The sequence below is a fragment of the Rattus rattus genome, chromosome 11 (assembly GCF_011064425.1).
Source record: "Rattus rattus isolate New Zealand chromosome 11, Rrattus_CSIRO_v1, whole genome shotgun sequence".
Lineage (NCBI taxonomy): Eukaryota > Metazoa > Chordata > Mammalia > Rodentia > Muridae > Rattus > Rattus rattus.
In genome coordinates this window covers 71,883,425-71,905,925 of record NC_046164.1, presented here as the reverse complement: position 1 = coordinate 71,905,925, position 22,501 = coordinate 71,883,425, and the positions used below count along the sequence as shown (strand labels likewise).

Genomic DNA, 22,501 nt, shown 5'->3' with positions numbered 1-22,501 from the left:
ATTTATTTGTGGAGCAACACAGTCCACAATGGCCAGCGAGGGGCATATAAATGCCCCAGAGCTAGAGTTATTCAAGCGGTTGTGAGAGGTCTAGCGTGAAAGCTGGGACCACGCTCAGGTCTTCTGGAACAGGAGTATGTGCTCCTCACTACTGAGCGTCTCTCCTCACACTGCGCCTTTTATGTGTGTCTTTGTCTTTTTTCCTGGACCTCACGCACAGGAGACAAGTTCTCTACTCGTTTATACATTTGTTCTTTCCCCCCTAGTCTGTGTTCATCTTTCTTCTTAATTACTGAAGCTCAGTGACCCGATTCAAGCATGAGCCACCCACTAGTGACTAGCAGGTGACCCTAACTGAGGAAGAGCCAAGCTGTGGAGAACTCGTCTCAAATAAGTGTAACAGGAGGAATGAAGTGTGGGTGCCTGGAGTTGGAAAGCAATAATCATGTCCTGAAATAGCCAGTGACTGTCTTGGTCTCTGACTTCTTCGTTGTTCCCAATGAAGCCTCCACTTCCCTATTTGGCCAGTGTAAAACTTCAGATCATTGTTTGTTCTAGTGAAGCTCCTCTGGCCAGCAAATTAAAGAAGTCTGGATCTGGTGTGTGGACTTAGTTGGCAGCCAGTCCAGGCCTCGTAGATGACGCTATGGGCCTCTGATATTCTCTTGGAAGTCACCTTTGACATTTGTGACTTTGCTGCCTTCTCCTCACATTGTACAGCCTCCTGGTTTTGTTGTTTGTTTGTTTGTTTGTTTGTTTGTTTGTTTTTTAAGGCAGGGTCTTTTATAGTCCAGGCCGGTCTTAAACTCTTGATCTTCCTGCTTCACCTCCCAGCTGCTGGGGTTCAGGTGTTTTCTGTCACACCTGGCTTCATCTGTATGACCCTTTCGGGGTGCCAAGACCATTTTGGAAGGTTACTATGGTCATCACTGTACCACCAATGCACTTTAACGGAGACCATTTTGGATTCATCTCCTTTACTTCCACAGTGGAGATGACAGTGCCTGGAATGTAACGAACAGTAAATAATATATGTGGTCACTCATTCACTTATTCATTCAACAATGTTTTTGACACTGCTAGGCAGGGAAATTTATAGCTCAATAAAGAGAAATGAGTCTGCTGTGATAAAGACTGGGAGGGAAAAGTCAGTTCAAGTCCCGTGAGACCTCTTTAGTTTGGAGTTTGGTGTGGTTTGGAGGCTTGGGGATGAGGTGGTGTTTGAACTTAAACATGAAATAATGACTTCTGTAAGTCACCAGGAGAGACGGGGAAGTCGAAGGGAGGAGCGTGCAGGAGAAGGGTCAGTTTGTGTGTGTGCAGGACAGCCTTGTAGCAAGAAAGATTGTGATAATTTTTGTACACCAAAAAGAAAGTTACTGTTTAAAAAAAATTACCCCTAAGAAGGAAAGGGAATTTTCTGAGGCGCCTGAGGCTGATGCTAGCTGCACAGAGAGCAGCACAAAGAAAAAGAAAAAGTCCCAGAAGGCACGGGAGGAGGATTAGAGTGGACCTGCTTGGTGGGAGGGCACCTTATGATGGCAGCTCCTCCTGCCCATGATAAACCCCAATAAAAACACAAAACCAGAAAAGAGTTTAACTTTTTAACTCCAGGAGCAGTAATGAATTTACTTTTAGATGTCATCTAGTCTGCCCATCTTGAGTGGATAGTTAACGTCCCTTAGGAATCTGTAATTCTAGCATCCAGTCTGGTCCTGACTGATTCGTGGCCCTTATTCTTCATGGCTAGCTGTCAGATGAGAGCTCTTATTTCCCTGATAATATAAATTACGGGGATCCTGTTACTATCGTTACTTGGAAGGTTGCTTTCACAGCCAAGTCATGCTGCTGCCTTGTTCCGGGTTTATTGATCGCAAAGGACCTGTTCCAGCAAATCTTGGGGTTTCTGTACACCCCGGGAGGCACACATTAACTGAGCTACGAATTCCTGTTTGCTTACTGGGGTCTCCTGGTTAGGATGAGGTGTTGGGGAGCTGAGCTGGATGCTCTTCTTGACAGCCAGCAGGTTGTTGGTAGCAGAAATGAAGGGTGCTCATGGGGTCCTCTTTAGCTGCAGAAAGCAGGACTTGCGGAGATTTGAAACAATCACAGTCAGATCCTCTCAGACTCTGCTGCCCTTTATTCTCCCGAGCACTTCAAGTAACCTGCCCCATGTGACCGTTTCTCTGAGCTGAACAAGAGAGAGCAGCACACTTCGTTTGCAGGTCGTGAGGATCTTGCCTGGGCTGTGCTGCTGCTCTTTGCTTGCTTGCTTGTTCGTTATTGTTTGTTTGAGACAGGGTTTCTCTATAGCACTAACTGTCCTGGACCTCACTCTGTAGACCAGGCCGACCTCACACTCAGAGACCTGCTGCCTCCGCCCCTGAGTGCTGGGATTAAAGGCGGGTACCAGCACCGGCTTGCTTGTTCTTTATAGCACAGTTTTATTCTTTTGAACACTTGTCATATTTTTCTGATTCCTTGTCATTCCTGACTCTGCTGTGTTTAATTCAGTTAAACTATGTTTTTGAACACCTACTCTGGGCAAGCCTTTTTAAAAAGAGCTAATATAAAGATAAACTATATTTAGATTTGGCCTTTTGGAACTTTATTTTAAATTTAAGTTTAATTTGTTCTTGAGGCAAGGATTCACTGTGTTGCCCAGTTTTGCCTCGAACTTCAAGACTCAAGCAATCTGCCTGTCTTAGTGTCCTGGGTCGCTGAAGCTATAGATATGCACTATGGTGCCTGAGTCTGTAAACCTCTTGAGAGTTTTTATTTGGAGAGACACACACCTAAGGAACTACATATAAGATACTCACAAGGCTGGCGGTGTCTGACAGCTTTCTCCAGGAAGTTGCCTTGGATGGTGATATTAAGTTACCCATAAGATGGGCTGGAGAGACGGCTCAGCCAGTAAGGGCACTTATGCTATGCTTGATGACCTGAATGAGTTTGATCCCCAGAACCCACATATAGGACAAACTGTCTTCTGACTTCCACATGTGCATGCTATAGTTGGCATATGTTCTTATACTCGTGCACGAATACACAAAAAGTAAATAAGTGTGGACTTTTTTTAAATCCATAATATTTCAGTTAGTGGTTCAGGAATAGAATGCAGAAGCAGTATCCAAGCAGATGTGTGGGGCAAAGATTGCATAAATAAGTAAGTGCTCCTTTCAGACTGAAGCTGGGAGGAGCCATGGGGAGGAGTTGGAGCTCAGGCCAGGAGGTGAGGACCTAGATGAGCTGGGGTGGATGGAGCTCCGTTTAATCCCACCGTTTCCCCAAACCTATTAACGTTCACTCCAGAGGACTGCATTAGGGTTGGAGTGGGCATCTGGGTGCTTTTAGCACTTTCTTCTCTGATTCGCTGTTAGGTGGTTTAATAACGGAATTATCTGACAGTTTCTGGAATTTTATTTTTTAACCAAGAATGATGCTTCTGTGAGTTGCCTCTCAAAACATTTGTTTCTTCTTTTGTTTCTCGTTATTTGTATCTTTGTGGATAAAAGCAATCATTTTCTCTACCAGGGCTTGTGTCCCGAAACCGCCCTGAAGAGGAGGGCCAGTATTGGCTGAGTATGGGCAGAACCTTCCATAAGGTGACACTTAAGGACAAGATGATCACAGTGACTCGTTACCTTCCCAAGTGAGTCCTTGGACGTTTACTGTCCTCGGTTACCATCTTGAATTTTGTCTATATACTAAATTGTGTATTAGACAAGATGTGTATAAGAAATAGAATAAGTCCCTTAGAATTTTGGCTTTGCCTTAAAATAACTTTGAGTTTATAGTTTCCTGCTTCCAAAAGGCAACTGATTCAGTTTATAAAGTATAGCATGATTCACATCAAGCATATTAAAATCAAAGAAAAGAATGATAAGTTTAAGAAGAGCTGAGAAACGTTCATCACAGTCTTCTAGGATGGACTGATTTCTGTATTGGGGGACTGAGCCCAGGACAGTACCAAGTAAAGTTCTTGTACAGGATAGTACCAGTACAGTGAGACAGAGAAGGGTGGCGGTGGTCGTGGTGGCGGTGGCGGTGGTCGTGGGCAGTGGCAGCAGAGTGCTCGGATGGCTTTTAAGTATCCAGCATGCCTTTGTCTTTCCAGGTACCCTTATGAATCTGCCCAGATCCATTACACCTACAGCCTCTGCCCTTCCCACTCTGACTCAGAGTTTGTCTCCTGTTGGGTGGAATTCTGCCACGAACGGCTAGAGGAATACAAGTGGAATTACTTAGATCAGTACATTTGTTCTGCCGGCTCTGAAGATTTCAGGTTAGAGAGCGGCTTCACCTTCCCATCCCCACTGCTTTGGATATGTGCATCTTTTAACACCTTTGTCCTTTTGTCTGATGTCTGTTTTGATTTCCCTAAAATGGGAAGAACAGAACATACCTGCATGTGTTAAGCTCTGTGTGGCTAATTAACGGTGGCAGTTACATAGCAGTGTGAGTCTACTCAATGCCACTGGCAAACAGTTAAAATGGGTTAAAGTGATATATTTTATCGTGTATATTTCATTGCAGTTGGAAGGAGAAACTCAGTTACAATGTGGCTTTTGGTGCAAGTGTCACATAGAGTATGAACTCAGTGGAGGAACTGAGGCCCATAGAGACTGTAGGCCACCTACCTACAGCCATGATTCAGCATTGTCTTATGTAAATTAGTCTTTGTGTGTGTGCTCACGTGTGCTTGTGTACAGAGCTAACATTTTTAGCAAACATAAAGATTCATATTACCCTGTGCTTTTAGCATTTTATTCTCTCATTGTCTGGTAGCCTTGTGGCTGTGGTTGTCTCATATGTAATGTTATATAATGTCTCATATATAATCTTTTCTATCTGCTTTGCAATTGAGAGTGGGCAGCTGCTTCACTGGGGGTGGGTGCACAGGGGCGTCTCACGGCTCTGAGGTTAAAGCGGAAGCCACCTTGTGGTCTTCCTTGTGATTTTGTGTCTAGTGTCTTGGGGCAGCAAAGCAGGACTACAGAGAGCGCCCTGGGAGGCTTTTCTTTTAATCTTTTTTTTTTTTTTTTTTTTTTTTTTTTGGAGCTAGGAACCGAACCAAGGGCCTTGCGCTTGCTAGGCAAGCGCTCTACCACTGAGCTAAATCCCCAACCCCTGGGAGGCTTTTCTTAACACCACTCTGCTACCTCCACTATAGCTTAATCGAGTCTCTGAAGTTCTGGAGAACCCGATTTCTACTACTGCCAGCCTGTGTCACTGCCACCAAGCGCATCACAGAAGGGGAAGTGCACTGTGACATCTATGGGGACAAACCCCGTGCAGATGAAGACGAGTGGCAGCTTCTAGATGGCTTTATTCGCTTTGTAGAGGGCTTGAACCGCATCCGCAGGCGCCACCGCTCAGACCGCATGATTCGGGTAAGGTTTGTTTCTTGAGCTCCTGGCTCCCGCAGCCAGCCTGGTGAAGTCCATTCCCCTGTTCTCTCATCAGCCAGATGACTTACCCCATGACTACCCAACGTGTGTCTAAAATTCCAGTCAGGATGTCCCTACCTGTTGTTGTAGGATGAAAGAGAGGAGATTGGTGCCAACAGTGACTGGACCTTGCTCTATGACTAGCTGCCCCTTCTAGCTGAGGACAGAGCAGCGATTGTGTAATCCCCAAGTGGGACCCCGGATCAGGCACTGCAGCACTGAATTACAGAGTAAAAGCTCTTGAGAGGTTAACAGCAGCTGACCTTCCTTTTAGAAAGTGTCCGTCACTTTCATTTCAGTCATACACTGCCACTCTGGAGAAACTGAGGCTTATGAAGGCTACAGGAAAGACCTGAAGCCACCCAGGCAACAACCACAGGCAGATACACAATTGAGCATTGTTTTTCTTAAATTAACATATAGTACAATCGACTCGTGTGTGTGTGTGTGTGTGTGTGTGTGTGTGTGTGTGTGTGTGTGTATACACAAAATACAGGAATTCATGTTACCAAACACCACAATCAAAATAAATGGTTCCTCAGAGGTAGACCACCTGCCTGACATTTGACAAACTGACTTTGATCCCCCAACTCAAAGGACAAACAAAACCGATTCATGCTGCCCTTTGCAGTTACAGCCTTCCGATCTCTATCTCCTAGCAACCACTAGTCTTTCCAATGTTTTTAAAACAATATCATACAATATAAAGCCATTTGGGGCTTGCTTCTTTTAATAGCTTTCTGCTTTGGGGTTCATTCTAGTTTGTATATTAGTAGTTCATTAATTTTAATCCTGTGATAGTCGTCCTTCATCAACCCTATTTTTAACCTCAGGCTCCGTTTCCCATATCAGCTACCATCTATCTATACACAAGATCAGTTGTGCATGGAAACATTTAGAATATTTGTGTGAGAAGGGCCAACGTTACTTTGCATTCCAGTTCCAGTGCGATTTGCAGTTACTTGGTTACATCAACCCCTCTGAGCCTTCGTTTCTTCTGTGTCCACTAAACAGAGCCTGTGTTCCTCTGCTGGGTTAATTGGGTTCCTAGGGTCCAAAGATGCAACAGTGTGAACCGAGATGCAGGGAAGTCTCAGAGCCCACTGGGCTAACGAACCGTCTCCTCCTCCATGCTTTAGAAAGGGACTGCCATGAAAGGCTTGCAGATGACCGGGCCCATCTCGGCACACTCTCTCGAGTCAACGGGCCCCCCAGTCGGGAAGAAAGGAACCTCAGCTCTGTCTGCCCTGCTGGAGATGGAGGCTAGTCAGAAGTAAGTACCTGGTTACAAGGGACTTCTCTCCAGGGACCCAGTAGGCTTTAAGGCATCTCGGCCTCAGTTGTCTGACCAAGGTGAGGTATAATTTCCATATGTAGTTCAGAGGTACAGGGCTAGAGAGGTATCTCAGCAGCTAAGAGGAGTAGCTGCCTAACTTTAGTTCCAAGCACCCATGCTGGCACCCAGATGTTTGTAACTGCAGCTCCAAGGGTTCTACCACCTTCTGTGACCTCTGTGGACACGGTACATACATGGTATACAGACTTACATGTAAGCAACAGGCATTTACATGAAATAAAGCTAAGTTTGTTTTTTTTAAAGGAAGACATTTACATGGCCAGAAAGTGAAGCTAATACCTGTGGAGTGTCAAATACAAAACAGGCCTGCAGTTAAACACTTGAAGTCTGGGTTTTTATTCAAACTCAGACACAAGATTTGAGCCACAGAACATTTTCTTTAGTTTTTTTCTTAAAGTTTGTATGGGTATCATGTATGCATCTCTGTGTGTCGCCCATTCCCACACACATGTTATAGAGGTGAAGGAGGACGCTGCCTGTCCTTCTCTGTCACTCTCTACCTTGTTTCCTCACAAGGTCTCTCACTAAAGCTAGAGCTTGGGCTATTGGCTGGGCCAGCTGGCCAGCAGGCTCTCAGACTGTGTTTCCCCCTGTTCCGCAGGCCTGAGGTTACAGGCACACCTGCCTATAACTGGCCTTTAAGTAGATGCTGGGGATCTAAACTCGTCTCTGTGCTTGTTCGGCAAGCACTCTCTGTTCGTTTTAATCAATGGTGCCTGCATATGTCTGTGCACCATGTGGGTACCTGATGCCTGCAGAGCCAGAAGACGGACTTAAGGAGGATGGTAACTTAACCAGGGTCATCTGTAAGTGAAACATATGTGTTGTCGTAAATAAATAAAAATAAAGTAAAAGTAAAAATGTATAAACGAAAACCGGGGGTGGAATGTTTTCCCTCAGGGTGTTTTTCCCCTGCTAGGGTTCCACACCTCAGTGCCCCAGATATCTGCTGGATATCTTGGCATAAACTCAGCCCAGCCACACTTACTTAAATTGAGACTCTTTCTTAAAAAAAAACACACTCATTTAGCATTAAAGCAATCCAGCGTCTAGATTTGGCAGATCCACATTACACTGTCCTAATCCCAGTTCCCAAATTACTCATCCCTGCACCTTTTATTTACCAAGTCTCCAGCTTCTTCTCCCCCCTGGTACCTCTAACTCCCCTCAGTTCCCCATCGCCTCCCCAACTCCCTCCCTTCTTCCTCCTGGCTTCCTTCTCTAACCCCTCCTCCTCAACTGTCAATCCTCACCCCCCCCTCCTCAGGTTCCACTCGCTCCAACTGTCTCCAACTGTCAACTGTCAACCTAACCTCTGAATCTAATCCCCTCTCACTCCCAACTCCTACCTCTGCCCAAATCTCACGCTCTTGCCTTTATTTAACAAATTCAGAGAAAACCCCAAGGCAAACCACAACATTTCCCCCCTTTGTCCAGTTAAAAACTTTTTCCTATACATAGGTGAACTAAGCATCATTATTACCATTCTGCAATTTATAAAACCAACAATATGCTGATCACCCAGTCCACCAACTCTGTTCACCAACCATGTTATCCACACCACATCTTGGCAAGGCAAACCACAACATTTCCGCCTTTTTGTCCAGTTAAAAAACCTTTTCCTATACATAGGTGAACTAAGCATCATTATTACCATTCTGCAATTTATAAAACCAACAATACGCTGATCACCCAGTCCATCAATTTTGTTCATTAACCATGTCATCTATACTAAAAACTATACTTGACTATATCCTGGTTCTAGATCCTATGCCACCCTAAAACTACTCTAACAGATTTATCATCTTTTCTCAATACTAAACCATTGGGTTGTCTATGAGACTACTAGTCTCCAACCACATCAGAAATCCAAGAATGATTAATATTACCTGAAAACATAGGAAGCACAAAACATGGCTTCCAAGCTTAGCCAAGCTTAGCCAATTTTATAAAGACTGCTGATCACCTGGACAGTCCCCTTATTCCTTAATATGCTGGAGCATCAGTCTTCAGCCTTCTGGCCCAGGATCATCTGACAGACCTTATCAATGCAGATTTTGAAGGGCTGATCACCCTGCCTCGGCAGAGATTATCAGTCGACTATTCTGCATAATTTGTCCCTTTCTGGACAGTGTCTTGTCTGTAGATGAATTGAAGCAATTTGCTCAGTGGCTGCGTTACCACGATTTGAGCAACTCCATTGATGCTCAAGTTCTTCTTCGAGTCTAAGGGGCCCTGTCAGGGGCAGACAAGTCTCTAGTAAAATGATCTAGATGAAGAAATGTCCATAAACAGGTTATTCTTTGGACTTTGATGCCCTTGAAGATTTCCTATCTACATAGGCGTTTCTGAACTGTTAAGCATAGAGTACCGTTGGCCCTCTCTAATCGAAGTATTTACAAAACCCATCTAAACTGACTTAGAACCATAACCTTGCCATCTGACCCTTTAGCTGGTACTGGTTAATCAACTAAAATAATGTATAACAGCAGTTATAGGACCGGTCTAAGACTTGTATTCTTAGATGCATAGTGGAGGCACAATGCCCATGTTAAAGTAGCAATATTAATCTCAATTATAAATCAACAAGAAAGTATACCATTGAAAACCTCGCATTTGTGTAAAATGCATTCTATACCAATGAAAAGATTACAGCTTCAACTTTGTATCAATTACAAACATTTCTATCAATGTAAAATATAGCTGTAAAATTTTGTTTAAGAGTAAGTTTGCCAATCTATCTGTTTGTCTATTTCTCTAATTTCTATGTATTACTATATCTAAGAAGGATACAACAAAGGAAAGGAAAAGTAGCAATCCCTGAGTTTACATTCTCTAGTTTCCCTGCCCAAAGCTACATTTGTATTGTATCCCTTAAAAGAAAAACTTATCCACAGTTCTTAAAATAAACAGAACCATCCACCCCAACATAAGGAAATGGGACGACGATCTTCCTTGTCTGCTTCTAGCTGGATTGTGGCGAAGAATTCCCTTCTGGGGCCCAAGGGGTATTAGGAAAAGTTGGCTTTGTCGAAGTAGAGCTAGCCGGGATTTGCCTGCCAGTCATTCTGTGCTGAGAAAGTTCATCGCTTAGCTGACATCTTGACTATGACAGTCTGAAGGGCTGGATAAGTAAGATGTCCATTCTGGGAAAGTTCTGAAAGCAGGCCTTTAAATCAAGCATCTTCAGTGTAATTAAGGGAGAATCAAACACGGTTGGACTGGAAAGTCCTGAATCTCAGCATCCCAGAGTGTGTATCATTTCAGAGCTATCTTTCTCTTCCTTCATCCTGCAGCACACAAAACTTTACAAGCATTATGTAGTTCTATAAGCATTTTCAAATGGGATAAGCAGGGTGCACAGTTTAGTAAATAAAGATCAAAAAAAAAATGACTACCTTTTTTCAGGTTAGGTTAATCATATAATCAAACCGTAACATAATTTTGTAATACATACGTATTACAAGTTATGAGGAATTTGCACTCAAAATATCACTGGCTGTTTATAGACATTTCAGTCTCAGCCAGTTCATACACGGAGACCTAAACAACCTCATATATACATCACCTATTTGTTGATCGTCTTAGTCTCCTTTTTCTTCTGTGTTGCCAAGGACTTCAGGAGGTCTCCCCTGTCATTTCTGATTTTTATCAGCTTGGAAGGAACCCACAGCTTTTCTTCTCCTGTAGAAACATAGGCATAACCCTTCCCCAGCGTAACACATTTCCCATTTTCCATTCTGACGTCAGAATATCCTTAATATAAACAGGCTGGTTTAGTTCAGTAGTCTTTCCACAATCCAATGTCTTTCAGCAGCTGTGCTGTTTTGTTCATCAGCATTTAAAAAATTTAAGGTTAATAAAGCACTATGTATCCTATCTCTGGGAGTTTTTGTTGACCCTTTTGCCTGTTAAGCATCTCCTTTAGACTTGATTAGATCTCTCCACAATCGCTTGTCCTGTAGGATTGTGTGGTATACCTGTAACATGTTTTATATTATAATAGTCAAAGAAGCGCTTAATCTTGTTAGAGATATATGCTGGACCATTGTCCGTTTTAATTTGTATGGGTATTCCCATTATAGCCATAACTTCTAACAAATGTGTAATTACAGAATCGGCCTTTTCTGACGTTAAGGCAGTTGCCCATTGAAATCCTGAATATGTATCTATAGTATGATGTATGTATTTCAGCTTACTAAACTCTGTAAAATGGAGAACATCCATTTGCCAAATTTCATTTCTTTGGGTATTTTTTAGGGTTAGTTCCTGTAGGCAATGGAGTTTGATTATATAACGAGCAAGTAGGACATTGCCTCACAATCTCTTTGGCTTGTTGCCAAGTGATAGAAAATTCTTTCTTTAAGCCTTTGCTGTTAACATGGTGTTTTTTATGAAATTCTGAAGCATCTAGTACACTTCCTATCAGTAGCTGGTCAATTTCATTATTACCTTGTGTCAGAGGGCCTGGCAGACCTGTATGGGATCTTATGTGTGTTATATATAGTGGGTAACTCCTATTTCTGATTTTTTGTTGTAGCTGAATAAATAGTGATGTCAATTCGGAATCATCCTGAATAAGTTCAGCAGTCTCTATGTGCAAAACAACCCTTTCTACATATTGAGAGTCAGTTACTATATTAAGAGGCTCTCGAAAATCTGACAACACCATGAGTATTGCATACAGTTCAGATTTTTGAACTGACTTATAGGGACTCTCAGTCACCTTGTTTACATTTTCCGATTTATATCCTGCCTTCCCTGACTTACTGGCATCAGTGTAAAATGTAGGGGCTCCAGATATTGGAGTTCCCTTTACTATACGAGGGAGGATCCAGTTAGTTCGTTTTATGAACTGAAGTCTTTTGCTTTTAGGGTATTTGTTGTTAATGTCTCCTAAGAAGTTACTGCATGCTCTTTGCCAATGTTCATTTTGTACCCACAAAGAGTTAATTTCTGCATTAGTAAAAGGTACCACAATTTCAGCCGGATCCATTCCAACTAATTGTCGAAGTCTCAATTTTCCTTTAAGTATCAATTCAGAGACCTTCTCAATGTAGGTTTTCAGTTTCTTACTCTGTTTATGTGCTAAAATATCCATTCTAAGATATAATCTTCCCTTCGCATGAGAATTCCTGTAGGGGAATGAGTAGAGGGCAAGATGACTAATATGTAGGCCATCTTTGGATCAATACGATCCAGATGTGCGTCCTGCAGTTTCCTTTCTACCAAAGCTAGCTCTTTCTCAGCCTCAGCTGATAGTTTCCTTGGCTATTTAATTCTTTATCGCCTTGTAGTGTTTGAAATAACCTGATAAAATCTTGAGTGGTAAAGCCAATAAAAGGCCTCAACAAGTTAATGTCTCCAAGTAGTTTCTGAAAATCATTAAGTGTCCTTAATTTGCTTCTTTTGATTTGCACCTTTTGTGGCCTAATTCTTTTGTACACTTATTTTATACCCTAGATAATTAATAGATCCTCCTCTTTTTTTTTTCTCAGGGGCGATTCTTAATCCCTAGCATTGGTAATGTTTTTTTTTTACTTCATCAAACATTCTTTCCAGGATATTTATATCTGAATCAGACAATAAAATGTCATCCATGTAATGATAAATAATAGATTGGGGAAATTTTTTGCGAATTATATCTAATGGCTGCTGTACAAAATATTGACACAAGGTTGGGCTATTTAACATTCCTTGTGGAAGGACTTTCCATTGATATCTTTTTATGGGGCTTACCTCTATTAGGGTAGGAAATTAAAAGGCAAACCTTTCCTTATCGCCTTCATGTAGAGGAATAGTGAAAAAGCAATCTTTTAAGTCAATCACTATAATAGGCCATTCCCTAGGCAACAAAGAAGGCAGTGGGATCCCAGGCTGCATGGAACCCATCGGCTGAATAATCTTATTAATTGCTCTGAGATCTGTCAATACCCTCCATTTGCCAGACTGTTTTTTAATGACAAATACTGGAGAATTCCAAGGGCTGGTGGACTCCTCTATATGCTGAGCCTCCAGCTGCTCCTGGACTAGCTGCTCTAATGCCTGTAGTTTTTCTTTTGTCATGGACCACTGATCAATCCAGATGGGTTGGTCAGTCAGCCACCTTAGTGGCAAGGCTGTTGTTGTTTTAACAGCAGTGGCTCCTTGGGGTAGCACTAAATTGTCAGCCTCTGCTGTATCTTGCTTATGGACAGCTTGGACAGTCTCTAACTGTCCTTGATAACATTCCCTGACTAATTTAAAGTTTTTATTAGGAGTCTGATGAATTTTAGGGCCAGAACCTGAAACTGAGGGGATATTAATTTGAGTTTTCCACTGCTGTAGTAGATCTCTTCCCCATAAATTAATGGCTATATCAGCCACGTATGGCCTTAATTTTCCTACCTGACCTTCTGGTCCTATACATTTAAGCCACCTGATGCTTTGTTTTATTTGGGATAAAGTGCCAACACCTTGAAACTGCATATCCACTCCTTGAAGTGGCCAACTAATGGGCCAAGATTTTGGAGAGATGATGGTAACATCTGCTCCAGTGTCAACCATTCCTTCAATTTCGATATTATCTACCAGTATTTTTAGTTTTGGCCTTTGGTCCTCTATAGACGTTAGCCAAAATATTCGTTTTGAAGTCTTGTTGTTTAATCGTTCTGAGGAGGAGAACTCTCCCTGTGCCTGGTATTGGGGCCTGCGAGAGGCCCCTTGGGAGTTTTTTTTTGTCAGGATGCGGTCCCATCTGTCTGTTGTTGCTGTACACTTCCTAGTCAAATGTCCATATCTGCCACATCTTTGACACATTCTAGGAGGCACAGTCCCCTTTTTGTATCACTTTGGTTTTTATTACAGTAATATCTGAGATGGCCCTGCTCACCACAATTAAAACATTTGAAATCTTGGGTCATCTCTAGCTGTCCAGTGGCAGCTTCTCCTATCAAAGTAGTATCAGGAGAACAAGATCCAACATCAGCTGTATATCTAATCCACTCATCTATTGGTGCGGACCTTGCCTTTAGTGGTCTAATTACTTCCCCTGCATTTGGTATTTGCATTTTCAAAGGCTAAAGACTCAATTATCGCCTTTCTTGCCGCTGAATCTGATACACCTTTCCACAGCTGAGGTAAGCCTTTGTAAAAAGTCAGGGAAGGTTTTTTAGGACCTTGTATGACTTGAGTGAATGTTTCAAGTCTTTTCCTGATTCTGCGATTTTGTCCCAGGCCTTTAAGGCTGACAATCGACACCATGACAGAGTTTCTTCATATATAGCCTGCACCTCTACTTCAGCAAAGCGGCCTTCACCAAGCAGTTGATCTGTGGAAATCTCTCTGCCCTAGCTCTATTTTGTCTTGCTATCTCCCTCACTTCTTTCTCTCCACCATGAAATCCATTGCAAATTTTCAGCAGGCTCTAGAATTGCTCTTACCATATCTTTCCAGTCTTGGGGATTACTCTATTTTTAATAGCCCAAGAAATTAAGATTTGTTTTTACAAATGGCTTAATGCATTCCAAAATTAGTTACACTTTCCTTAAATTTCCTTAATTCTAATACATCCATGGGTTGCCATTCAAATTCTTCATAACCCTGTGGATGATCATCGTTTGGAGGCCTTTGTTGCACACTAACTGGATAGACTAAAGTTTGTTTCCTAAAAACCTTAGGTTGGCTTTCCTTAATTTTATCTTCTGTCTCTACCTGAGTTTTTTCTTTAGTTGTAATTTTAAATTCCTCTCTTAAAGTCTGTATCCGTGCTTCATATTTTTCTTTCTGTCTTTCCCCCTGTTCTTTGAGTTCCTGAATTCTCTGTTCAAGGTTTTGCTTCCACACTTTGAATTTTTTCTTTTTATATTGTACTTCTAATAATTTGTTATCCATTATCTTTTGATTGATTAATTTTAGATAGTTATTCTCTAAGTCTTGCTTCCAAACCTCATTACTTTCTCTCTGCTGTTCAGTATGATCTGTGAGCTGTTGTATGTTCTGTTCTAACATCCTTTGTAGTTTCTGTCTATCACTTTCATTTTCATCTTTCTGTCTCTTATTCTGATCTATAATTTTCTGTGTCTTCAATTCTAGTGTTCCTTCTAGGCTACATTGCCAAGATTTAATTTTCTCTTTCTGTTGTTCATGTTGTTCCATAATTACCTGTATCTTCTGTTCTAAGGCTAGAAATTTGCTATTTAGGGCTGTGTGCTGTTGTATGTTCTGTTCTAACATCCTTTCTAGTTTCTGTCTATCACTTTCATTTTCATCTTTCTGTCTCTTATTCTGATCTATAATTTTCTGTGTCTTCAATTCTAGTGTTCCTTCTAGGCTATATTGCCAAGATTTAATTTTCTCTTTCTGTCGTTCATGTTGTTCCATAATTACCTGTATCTTCTGTTCTAAAGCTAGAAATTTGTTATTTAGGGCCCTGTCTTTTGAGAAGATATAGTAAATCAGAAGAATGAATATTGCAATACTGGTAAATGATAAAGTGTCTTTTTCCTCAAAATTCTCAACTGTTAGACCATTCAAAATATCATTCCATAAGGCCCAAAAGATATTCATTATGTTTCTCATCTTTAAGTATCATAAAGTTATATATCTCTCTTACATCAAAGTAGTATCTGATCTGCAGCCCCTTGTACCTTTTTCTCCCTCTGCTTCAGAATACGTGCAGTCCTCTCGATTCTTCGTAGACCCTCCAGACCCAGTCAATTCCCAATCCACTAGTACTCCTGCCTATTCTGGGGTTGAGAGGGAAGTAAACTTTTATCTCAGGTTAGTTGAGTTCTAATGGTTTAGTTGGGCGCCATATGTTGTCGTAAATAAATAAAAATAAAGTAAAAGTAAAAATGTATAAACGAAAACCGGGGGTGGAATGTTTTCCCTCAGGGTGTTTTTACCCTGCTAGGGTTCCACACCTCAGTGCCCCAGATATCTGCTGGATATCTTGGCATAAACTCAGCCCAGCCACACTTACTTAAATTGAGACTCTTTTAAAAAAAAAAACACACTCATTTAGCATTAAAGCAATCCAGCGTCTAGATTTGGCAGATCCACATTACACTGTCCTAATCCCAGTTCCCAAATTACTCATCCCTGCCTTTTATTTACCAAGTCTCCAGCTTCTTCTCCCCTGGTACCTCTAACTCCTCTCAGTTCCCCATCGTCTCCCCTCCCCTCTTCTTCCTCCTGGCTTCCTTCTCTAACCCCTCCTCCCTCAACTGTCAATCCTCACCCCCCCCTCCTCAGGTTCCACTCGCTCAACTGTCTCCAACTGTCAACTGTCAACCTAACCTCTGAATCTAATCCCCCTCTCACTCCCAACTCCTACCTCTGCCCAAATCTCACGCTCTTGCCTTTATTTAACAAATTCAGAGAAAACCCCAAGGCAAACCACAACACATATGCTCTTAACTACTGAGCCGTCTCCCAGCCCTGTCTGTGGTTAATCTTGTTATTATTTTGATTTTTGTATTTGTTTTAAGATAAGTCTGGCAATGTAGCCTAGGTTAGCTTAAAATCTTTGTTGTAGTTTTCTATCATCTCAACCTCGTGGTATGCCTTCCTTAGCCTCCTGGGTGCTGGGATTAGTAGGTATGGACCACCATGCTTGTCTTAATTAGGGATGGGATCTTGCTATGTTGTCCAAGATGTGTTCAAACTCAAGTGATCTTCCTGCCTCAGCCTCCTGAGTCTCTGGACCTGCAAGTATATGCCAGAGACATCATATCTCCTGGGAGATGGAGGTACGGGTGAGCTGCCTCACGTGGGTGCTTGGAACTGAACTGGGGTCTTCTGTAAGAACAGTGTGCTCTTACAACCACTGAGCCATCTCTCCAGCCTATGTAGCTAGGGATGACTTTGAACTCCTAATCTTTGTGCCTTTACCTCCCACATGCCGGAGCTACCCGTGTGTGTCACTGTACACAGCCCTCTCCCTGAGGTGACTTGTCTTGCACCTTCAGTCATGCACTTGATTATGTGGCCCCATTATAAATAGCAAATGCTGCAGTTGACAGTACATCATTTGAATGACACCTGGCTTTGTGAGGAGGACATGGAGAGTACCACAGGAACTGGGATATAAGATGGCCGTGCAATACGCAAAGAGTTTCTGGGGGAAGGTGGAACCCAGCAAAAAAAGGAAGCGTTACTGTATATGTGCAGATGAGTCCTGTCCGCTCTCATCCCCCAAGGTAGATTTGCTTCCCTTGTCTGCTTGCCTGCTTCTTGGACCTACATCAGTCAGATTACCTGACAGTTTTCTACTGAGGATGGAGGATTTCAGTCTGCTGGTTTCATTGTAGATATGTAGTTTATGAAGTTTTAGAAGGTGGGATGATGGGGGCTCCTTGTACAGATGTTATGCGGTGGGGTGAGGGGAGGCCCTGTCTACCCTATTGTATGGTTCCATGTTGCATCTGGTAAGAACTCTCACACATTGGCTTCAGAAAGTAGAGGTGATCGGGCAAGAGGGCTTGAGGTATGGGAAATTCATTTGGAGACAGTGTGAAGAGTAGAATAGCAGGCCACCCTTCCATGGTCTCGTAGCGGGAGGATTCACTTAGCACATTTGGTTTTGTTATAATGAAAAGTTTGAAACAGATGGAAAAATGTGGACTGAGTCGAGTGGTAAGTCCCTCTCTAGTTACCTGTTGCAGTGGTCATCTGCCCTTGGCTACTCCTGTTTGATTTATAGCCCGTGGATGTTTATATTCCCTTTTATTTCTCAATCCCACTCTTATCTCAATTACACTCTTATCTGTAATAAATTTGTTTTCTTTTAAAAAAAATACCAAACCAGGATGGCAAGATGACTCAGCAGGTAAAAGTATTTGCCACCAAGACTTATGGCTTGGGTTTTATTTCTGGGACCCACATTGTGGAATTGAGAATTGACCCATGAAAGTTGTCCTCTGACTTCAACACTTGTACTGTGGCATGTGTGCTCCCCAGTTAAAAAAAAATGTGACTTGAGAAAAAGTTAATATAATATCCTAATTTATTATAAAATTATAATTCCTTAATATTATAAAATATGTTTTCAGTGTCTTTGGCAAAAATATGTCTCTTAGTTAGGGATCTTATTGCTGTGATTTAAACACTGTGATCAAAAGCATCTTGGGGAGATTTCTTTGACTTACGCTTCCACATCACTGTTCATCATTGATGGAAGTCAGGACAGCCACCCCAGCAGGACTAGAACTGCTGAAGAGGTCAGGGAGGGGTGCTGCCTACTGCCTTGCGTCTCATGGCTTGCTCAGCCTTATTTCTTACCGAGCCCAGAACTACCAGCCTAGGGATGGCACCACTCATAGTAAACTGGGCCTGTCCCAAAATCATTGATTAAGAACATGCACTATAGGCTCGCCTTCAGCCTAAGTGTCCAGAGGCATTTCCTCAGTGGGCGTTCCCTCTGAGATGGCTCTAGCCTGCACGGTGTGTTTTCAGGGATGAGTCCCACGCCTAGAATGGTTGGTGGGTGGGTGCCAGGAGGTAGGGTTTGGTTGCAAGGAAAGGACTATAGATAAAGAAGTGCAAACAAAAACAGAGTACCTGTAAGCCTGCAGATGGGAAAGTGGCAAGATGAGTCCTCCTGAGAGCGCTGGGCTCTTGTTGGGAAGACCAGGAAAGGCCTCCGGATTCTGCCAGCAGGTTCTCCCTGACTTCAGAGAAGAACGAGAAACATATGTTTCTGGGAGTGGTGTGAAAATGGAGGTAAAAAATATCTTAATTTAATTTGTCAGTGAGTCACTATTTAGTATGCACCAATGAGCCTCTTTCTGCTCAGACTGGGAAAAGCAAGCCATCTTGTGCTTTTAGCATTCCCCAGGGTGGATGATGAGGCTTTCAGCTAACCCATGACAAGAGCCAGGTCAGAGACTTGAGGCACTTCCTTGCCCCAGATGACTGCTCCTGGCTGATGTGCTTGGTTTTGGGGAGACTGAAAGTAGATTAACTACACAGTGCTTTTTGTTTTCTTTTTTGGTTTTTCAAGACAGGGTTTCTTTGTGTAGCCCTGGCTGTCCTAGAACTCACTCTGTAGATCAGGCTGGCCTTGAACTCACAGAGATCTTGCCTCTGACTCCTGAGAGCTGGGATTAAAGCTTGTTTGCTTTTCTCTCTCTTCTACTATAGTAAGCAGATTCAGTTGTATTTGTTGTGAAGGCCAGCATTACAGGAACATGAGAAAGGGCTTTCTTTTTATAGTCTTGCTGACTCACTGTAACTGTCTCCTCCCGTTCCCTGCCTTCCCTGCCGGCCTTTATCCATATGCACATTGCCTTCCTCAGGCTCTTGTTGAGAGTCAGCTCCATGCTGACTAACAGCAGTGGGTTAGCCTGGGCAGCAGATAGTGGCCTGAAACCTTTTCTGCTTTTATGGGATGAGGATATCCCAATGTAGACAAACAGACGTTCTCATTCTATGCAGAATGGCTTCATGCTAAAAGTAGTTTAACAGTGTGATAGTGCCCCACCCACCTATAAGTAAAAGATGTTTGCTTCCTTGTATCTTGTGTTTAGTATAAGCTGACTTCCTCCTGCCAATCACATGGTGCAGGCTTTGTGTAGGACTGGCTGCTTTCCCTCCTTCCTCAGAATACATTGTGCCCTGTACATGTTCTCGCATCTACGTGTATTCACTGTAGCAGGTTCTGAACTATTGGACAGGAACAGTCTCACCCAGGTATGAATGCCTTCCTGGTGTGGGGTTAGCACCTAGAAGGCAGTTCACTCGGTGTGGGTGGTTCTGTGCATATGAGGCATCTGAGGCTGCCATTGCTGTCCCAGGCATGGCCCATTGTTGCAGCCATCAGGACATGCCAAAGAAAGTCATCGTGTGTGCTTGCAGATGTAACTGGGAAGAAAACTGAGTGAAGACCATATTGTAGTGTGATAGAGAAATACAGTTTGATATTGGCGGACAAAGATGAGAAGCAAGTGTGTCTTCTGCTTCTCCTATAAAGTATACCTCAGAATAACCAAGTGGTTGCAGATTTTTTTTCTTTCTAAAATATTCTTGCTAATAAATAACAGAATGCTAGAATATCACTGTATCAATGTAGAATATTCACTAAAGAATTAAAGGAACTGGGGACTCATCAGTACACAGCTCACAGAGGAAGAATCCTTGCCCCCCCAGTTGAACCTAAATCTAACTAAACTTTTAGGTCTAGCTCATAGTCCTCAGGAAGTCCAAGGAAGAAAGCGTGAATAATGAAGGACTCAGCACATCTGGACTATATACATCACGGGGTAAGCTGCAAGGGTAGGAGTGAGGCGTTCGCCTTCAAAGAGATGGAAGAGATTTCTTAACTGCAGACCCGGCCTTCACAGACTCTTGTTTTGGACACACTAACATTTTTGAGATAGTTGGGGAAATATTTGGTCGTGGTTACGTTTCTTTTTTTTTTTTAAAATTATTTTTTAGATTTATTCATTTATTATATATAAGTACACTGTAGCTGTCTTCAGATACACCAGAAGAGGGCACCAGATCTCTTTACAGATGGTTGTGAGCCACCATGTGGTTGCTGGGAATTGAACTCATGACCTCTGGAAGAGCAGTTGGGTGCTCTTAACCACTGAGCCATCTCTCCAGCCCCGTGGTTACGTTTCTTTAAAGGTTATTTTCTTTTAGAGATATTGCTGTGGTACAGCTAAAATGACATGTGAATGATTTGTTTCTAGGTAATTAGCATGAGTAGACAGGGAAATAGAGGAAACAATTTTTGAGTATGTAATTTTAAGGGCTGAACATTCAGGGTTGCCTATAAATTATCCTCTCCTTTTATTTATTTTACCTTTTATTTATATTTGATTATCTCACAGCCAGGTAGCAAAAGTGGTAGAGCACTTGCCGTGGTGGACACAAGAACATGGGCTTGATCTCTTCATCCACCCACCCCACCCCCACCTCACCCAACCCCCACCCCACTCCACCCACCCCACCCACCCACGTAGAGTCAGAATGAAAAATGCTACAGATTAGGTTGCCGGGGAAACAGACCAAAATATGATGTAAGCTATTTATTAAGGAGAATTCTTAGGTTTAACACCTGTGGGAAGGAGTGGAAAGAAACAGATTTGGGCACTGTACAGTCACATACCCAGTGACAGCCTCAGTGGTACTTACGTGGGCACTGGAACTAGAGGGTGCAGCTTTGAGCGGTAACACAGGTGTTGACAACACAGCTTTCCTTGACTGTGGCTGTTCAGGGGAGGGGCATGAGCTTAAGCCAGCACGCTCTGCAGTTGGCGCTGTCCCTGCCACTTATATAATGTGCCCGGCTGCGGAAAAGGATAGGCTAAGAATTCGACTGTGGAGTACTCATCGCAGCAGTCTAATGGGTCCTCTTTGTGGTGAGGTATCTGTAGCTTCCCTCATCCACTGATCTGAAATTGATTATAGGCTGGCAAGGTGGCTCAGTGGTAAAGGCTCTTGCTGCCAAGCCTGATGACCTGCATCCCCCAGAACCAACCTGGGAGGAGGACAGAGCCAACCCCTGTAGATTGTTCTTCAACTTCGAACACGGGTTTTGTGGTATGAGCTACACCCTACCCCAGTAAATAAATGTAGAGTTCTTTTCTTTTACGTAAAGTCTGTACTAAATGCATAGACTTTTTTCTGATCCCCTGAACGGTGCTGTGTGATGTAGTATTTATATTATATTGGTTATCATAAGTAATATAAAGTGGTTGAAAGTATATGGAAGATTTAAAAAACAACAACCCAGTCATGGTAATGCATGCCTATAACTCCCATACTAGGGAGGTAAAAGCAGGACACTTAGGAACTCTGGATCATCCTTAGCTACATAGAAAGTCGGAGGCTAGGGGTTGGGGATTTAGCTCAGTGGTAGGCGCTTGCCTAGGGAAGCAAAGGCCCTGGGTTCGGGTCCCAGCTCAAAAAAAAAAGAATCAAAAAAAAAAAAAAAAAAAAAAAAAAAAAAAAAAAAAAAAAGAAAGTGGGAGGCTAGCCTGCGCTGCATGAGACCCTGTCTCAAAAAAGATGAAGGGGCTGGAGAGATGGCTCGGTAGTTATGAGCACTGGCTGCTCTTGGAGAGGACCCAGTTTTCTGGGAGTTAGTGTATCCACATGGGGATGTGAGTCACCTCAGAGATAACTGGAGGAGATTCTCTTCATATTACAGCAGTGGTAAAACTGTATGAGTCTTTTCAAATTTACCAAATAATAGAATGAGATCTGAAAACACCATACAGGAGCTTACAGTGAATTTTCAGGGGATCAAGGTATTGGGGATTAAGTACACGGTCTTGAGCAAGACTTTTACTACTGACCTGTATCTCTAGCCCTTGCTTTTTGTTTTTGATATGTATCTTAGGCTGGGCTTGAACTCGTGATCCTCCTGGCTCAGCTGGAATTATAGCTTTGTGCTACCATGATCAGGTTTGTTTCTTTTTTTTTTTTTTAAATCTTCCATATACTTTAAACCATCTTTACATTACTTATGATATACTGCATTTGATTAATTTTAGTTTGGAAAAAAATGGAAACCAAACATGTAGCTATGCATTAATCTGCATTAGAACTGAGATAAGATGAGATATCATAAGAAAGTCATATTTCTCTTACTCTATGACTTGGGGAAGGAGGGAATAAAATTATGTCAGAAAAATTAACATAAGTCCCTTAAAAGTATACAGACTAACATATAGCCCTCGTTAGTAGATATTGCATGTTA

At 42.4% G+C, this 22,501-nt stretch overlaps 1 protein-coding gene across 10 annotated transcripts in view; it reads left to right on the top strand.

Annotated features, from left to right (window-relative positions):
- Positions 1-22,501, top strand: part of Depdc5 (DEP domain containing 5, GATOR1 subcomplex subunit) — a 137,393-nt gene that overhangs the window by 76,912 nt on the left and 37,980 nt on the right. For all 10 annotated transcript variants that reach the window (XM_032915849.1, XM_032915847.1, XM_032915852.1 and 7 more), the window contains 4 exons: positions 3,538-3,655; positions 4,121-4,288; positions 5,177-5,396; positions 6,593-6,726. In XM_032915849.1, the coding sequence (XP_032771740.1) occupies positions 3,538-3,655; positions 4,121-4,288; positions 5,177-5,396; positions 6,593-6,726 (640 nt within the window). The remainder of the gene's footprint in view (positions 1-3,537; positions 3,656-4,120; positions 4,289-5,176; positions 5,397-6,592; positions 6,727-22,501) is intronic.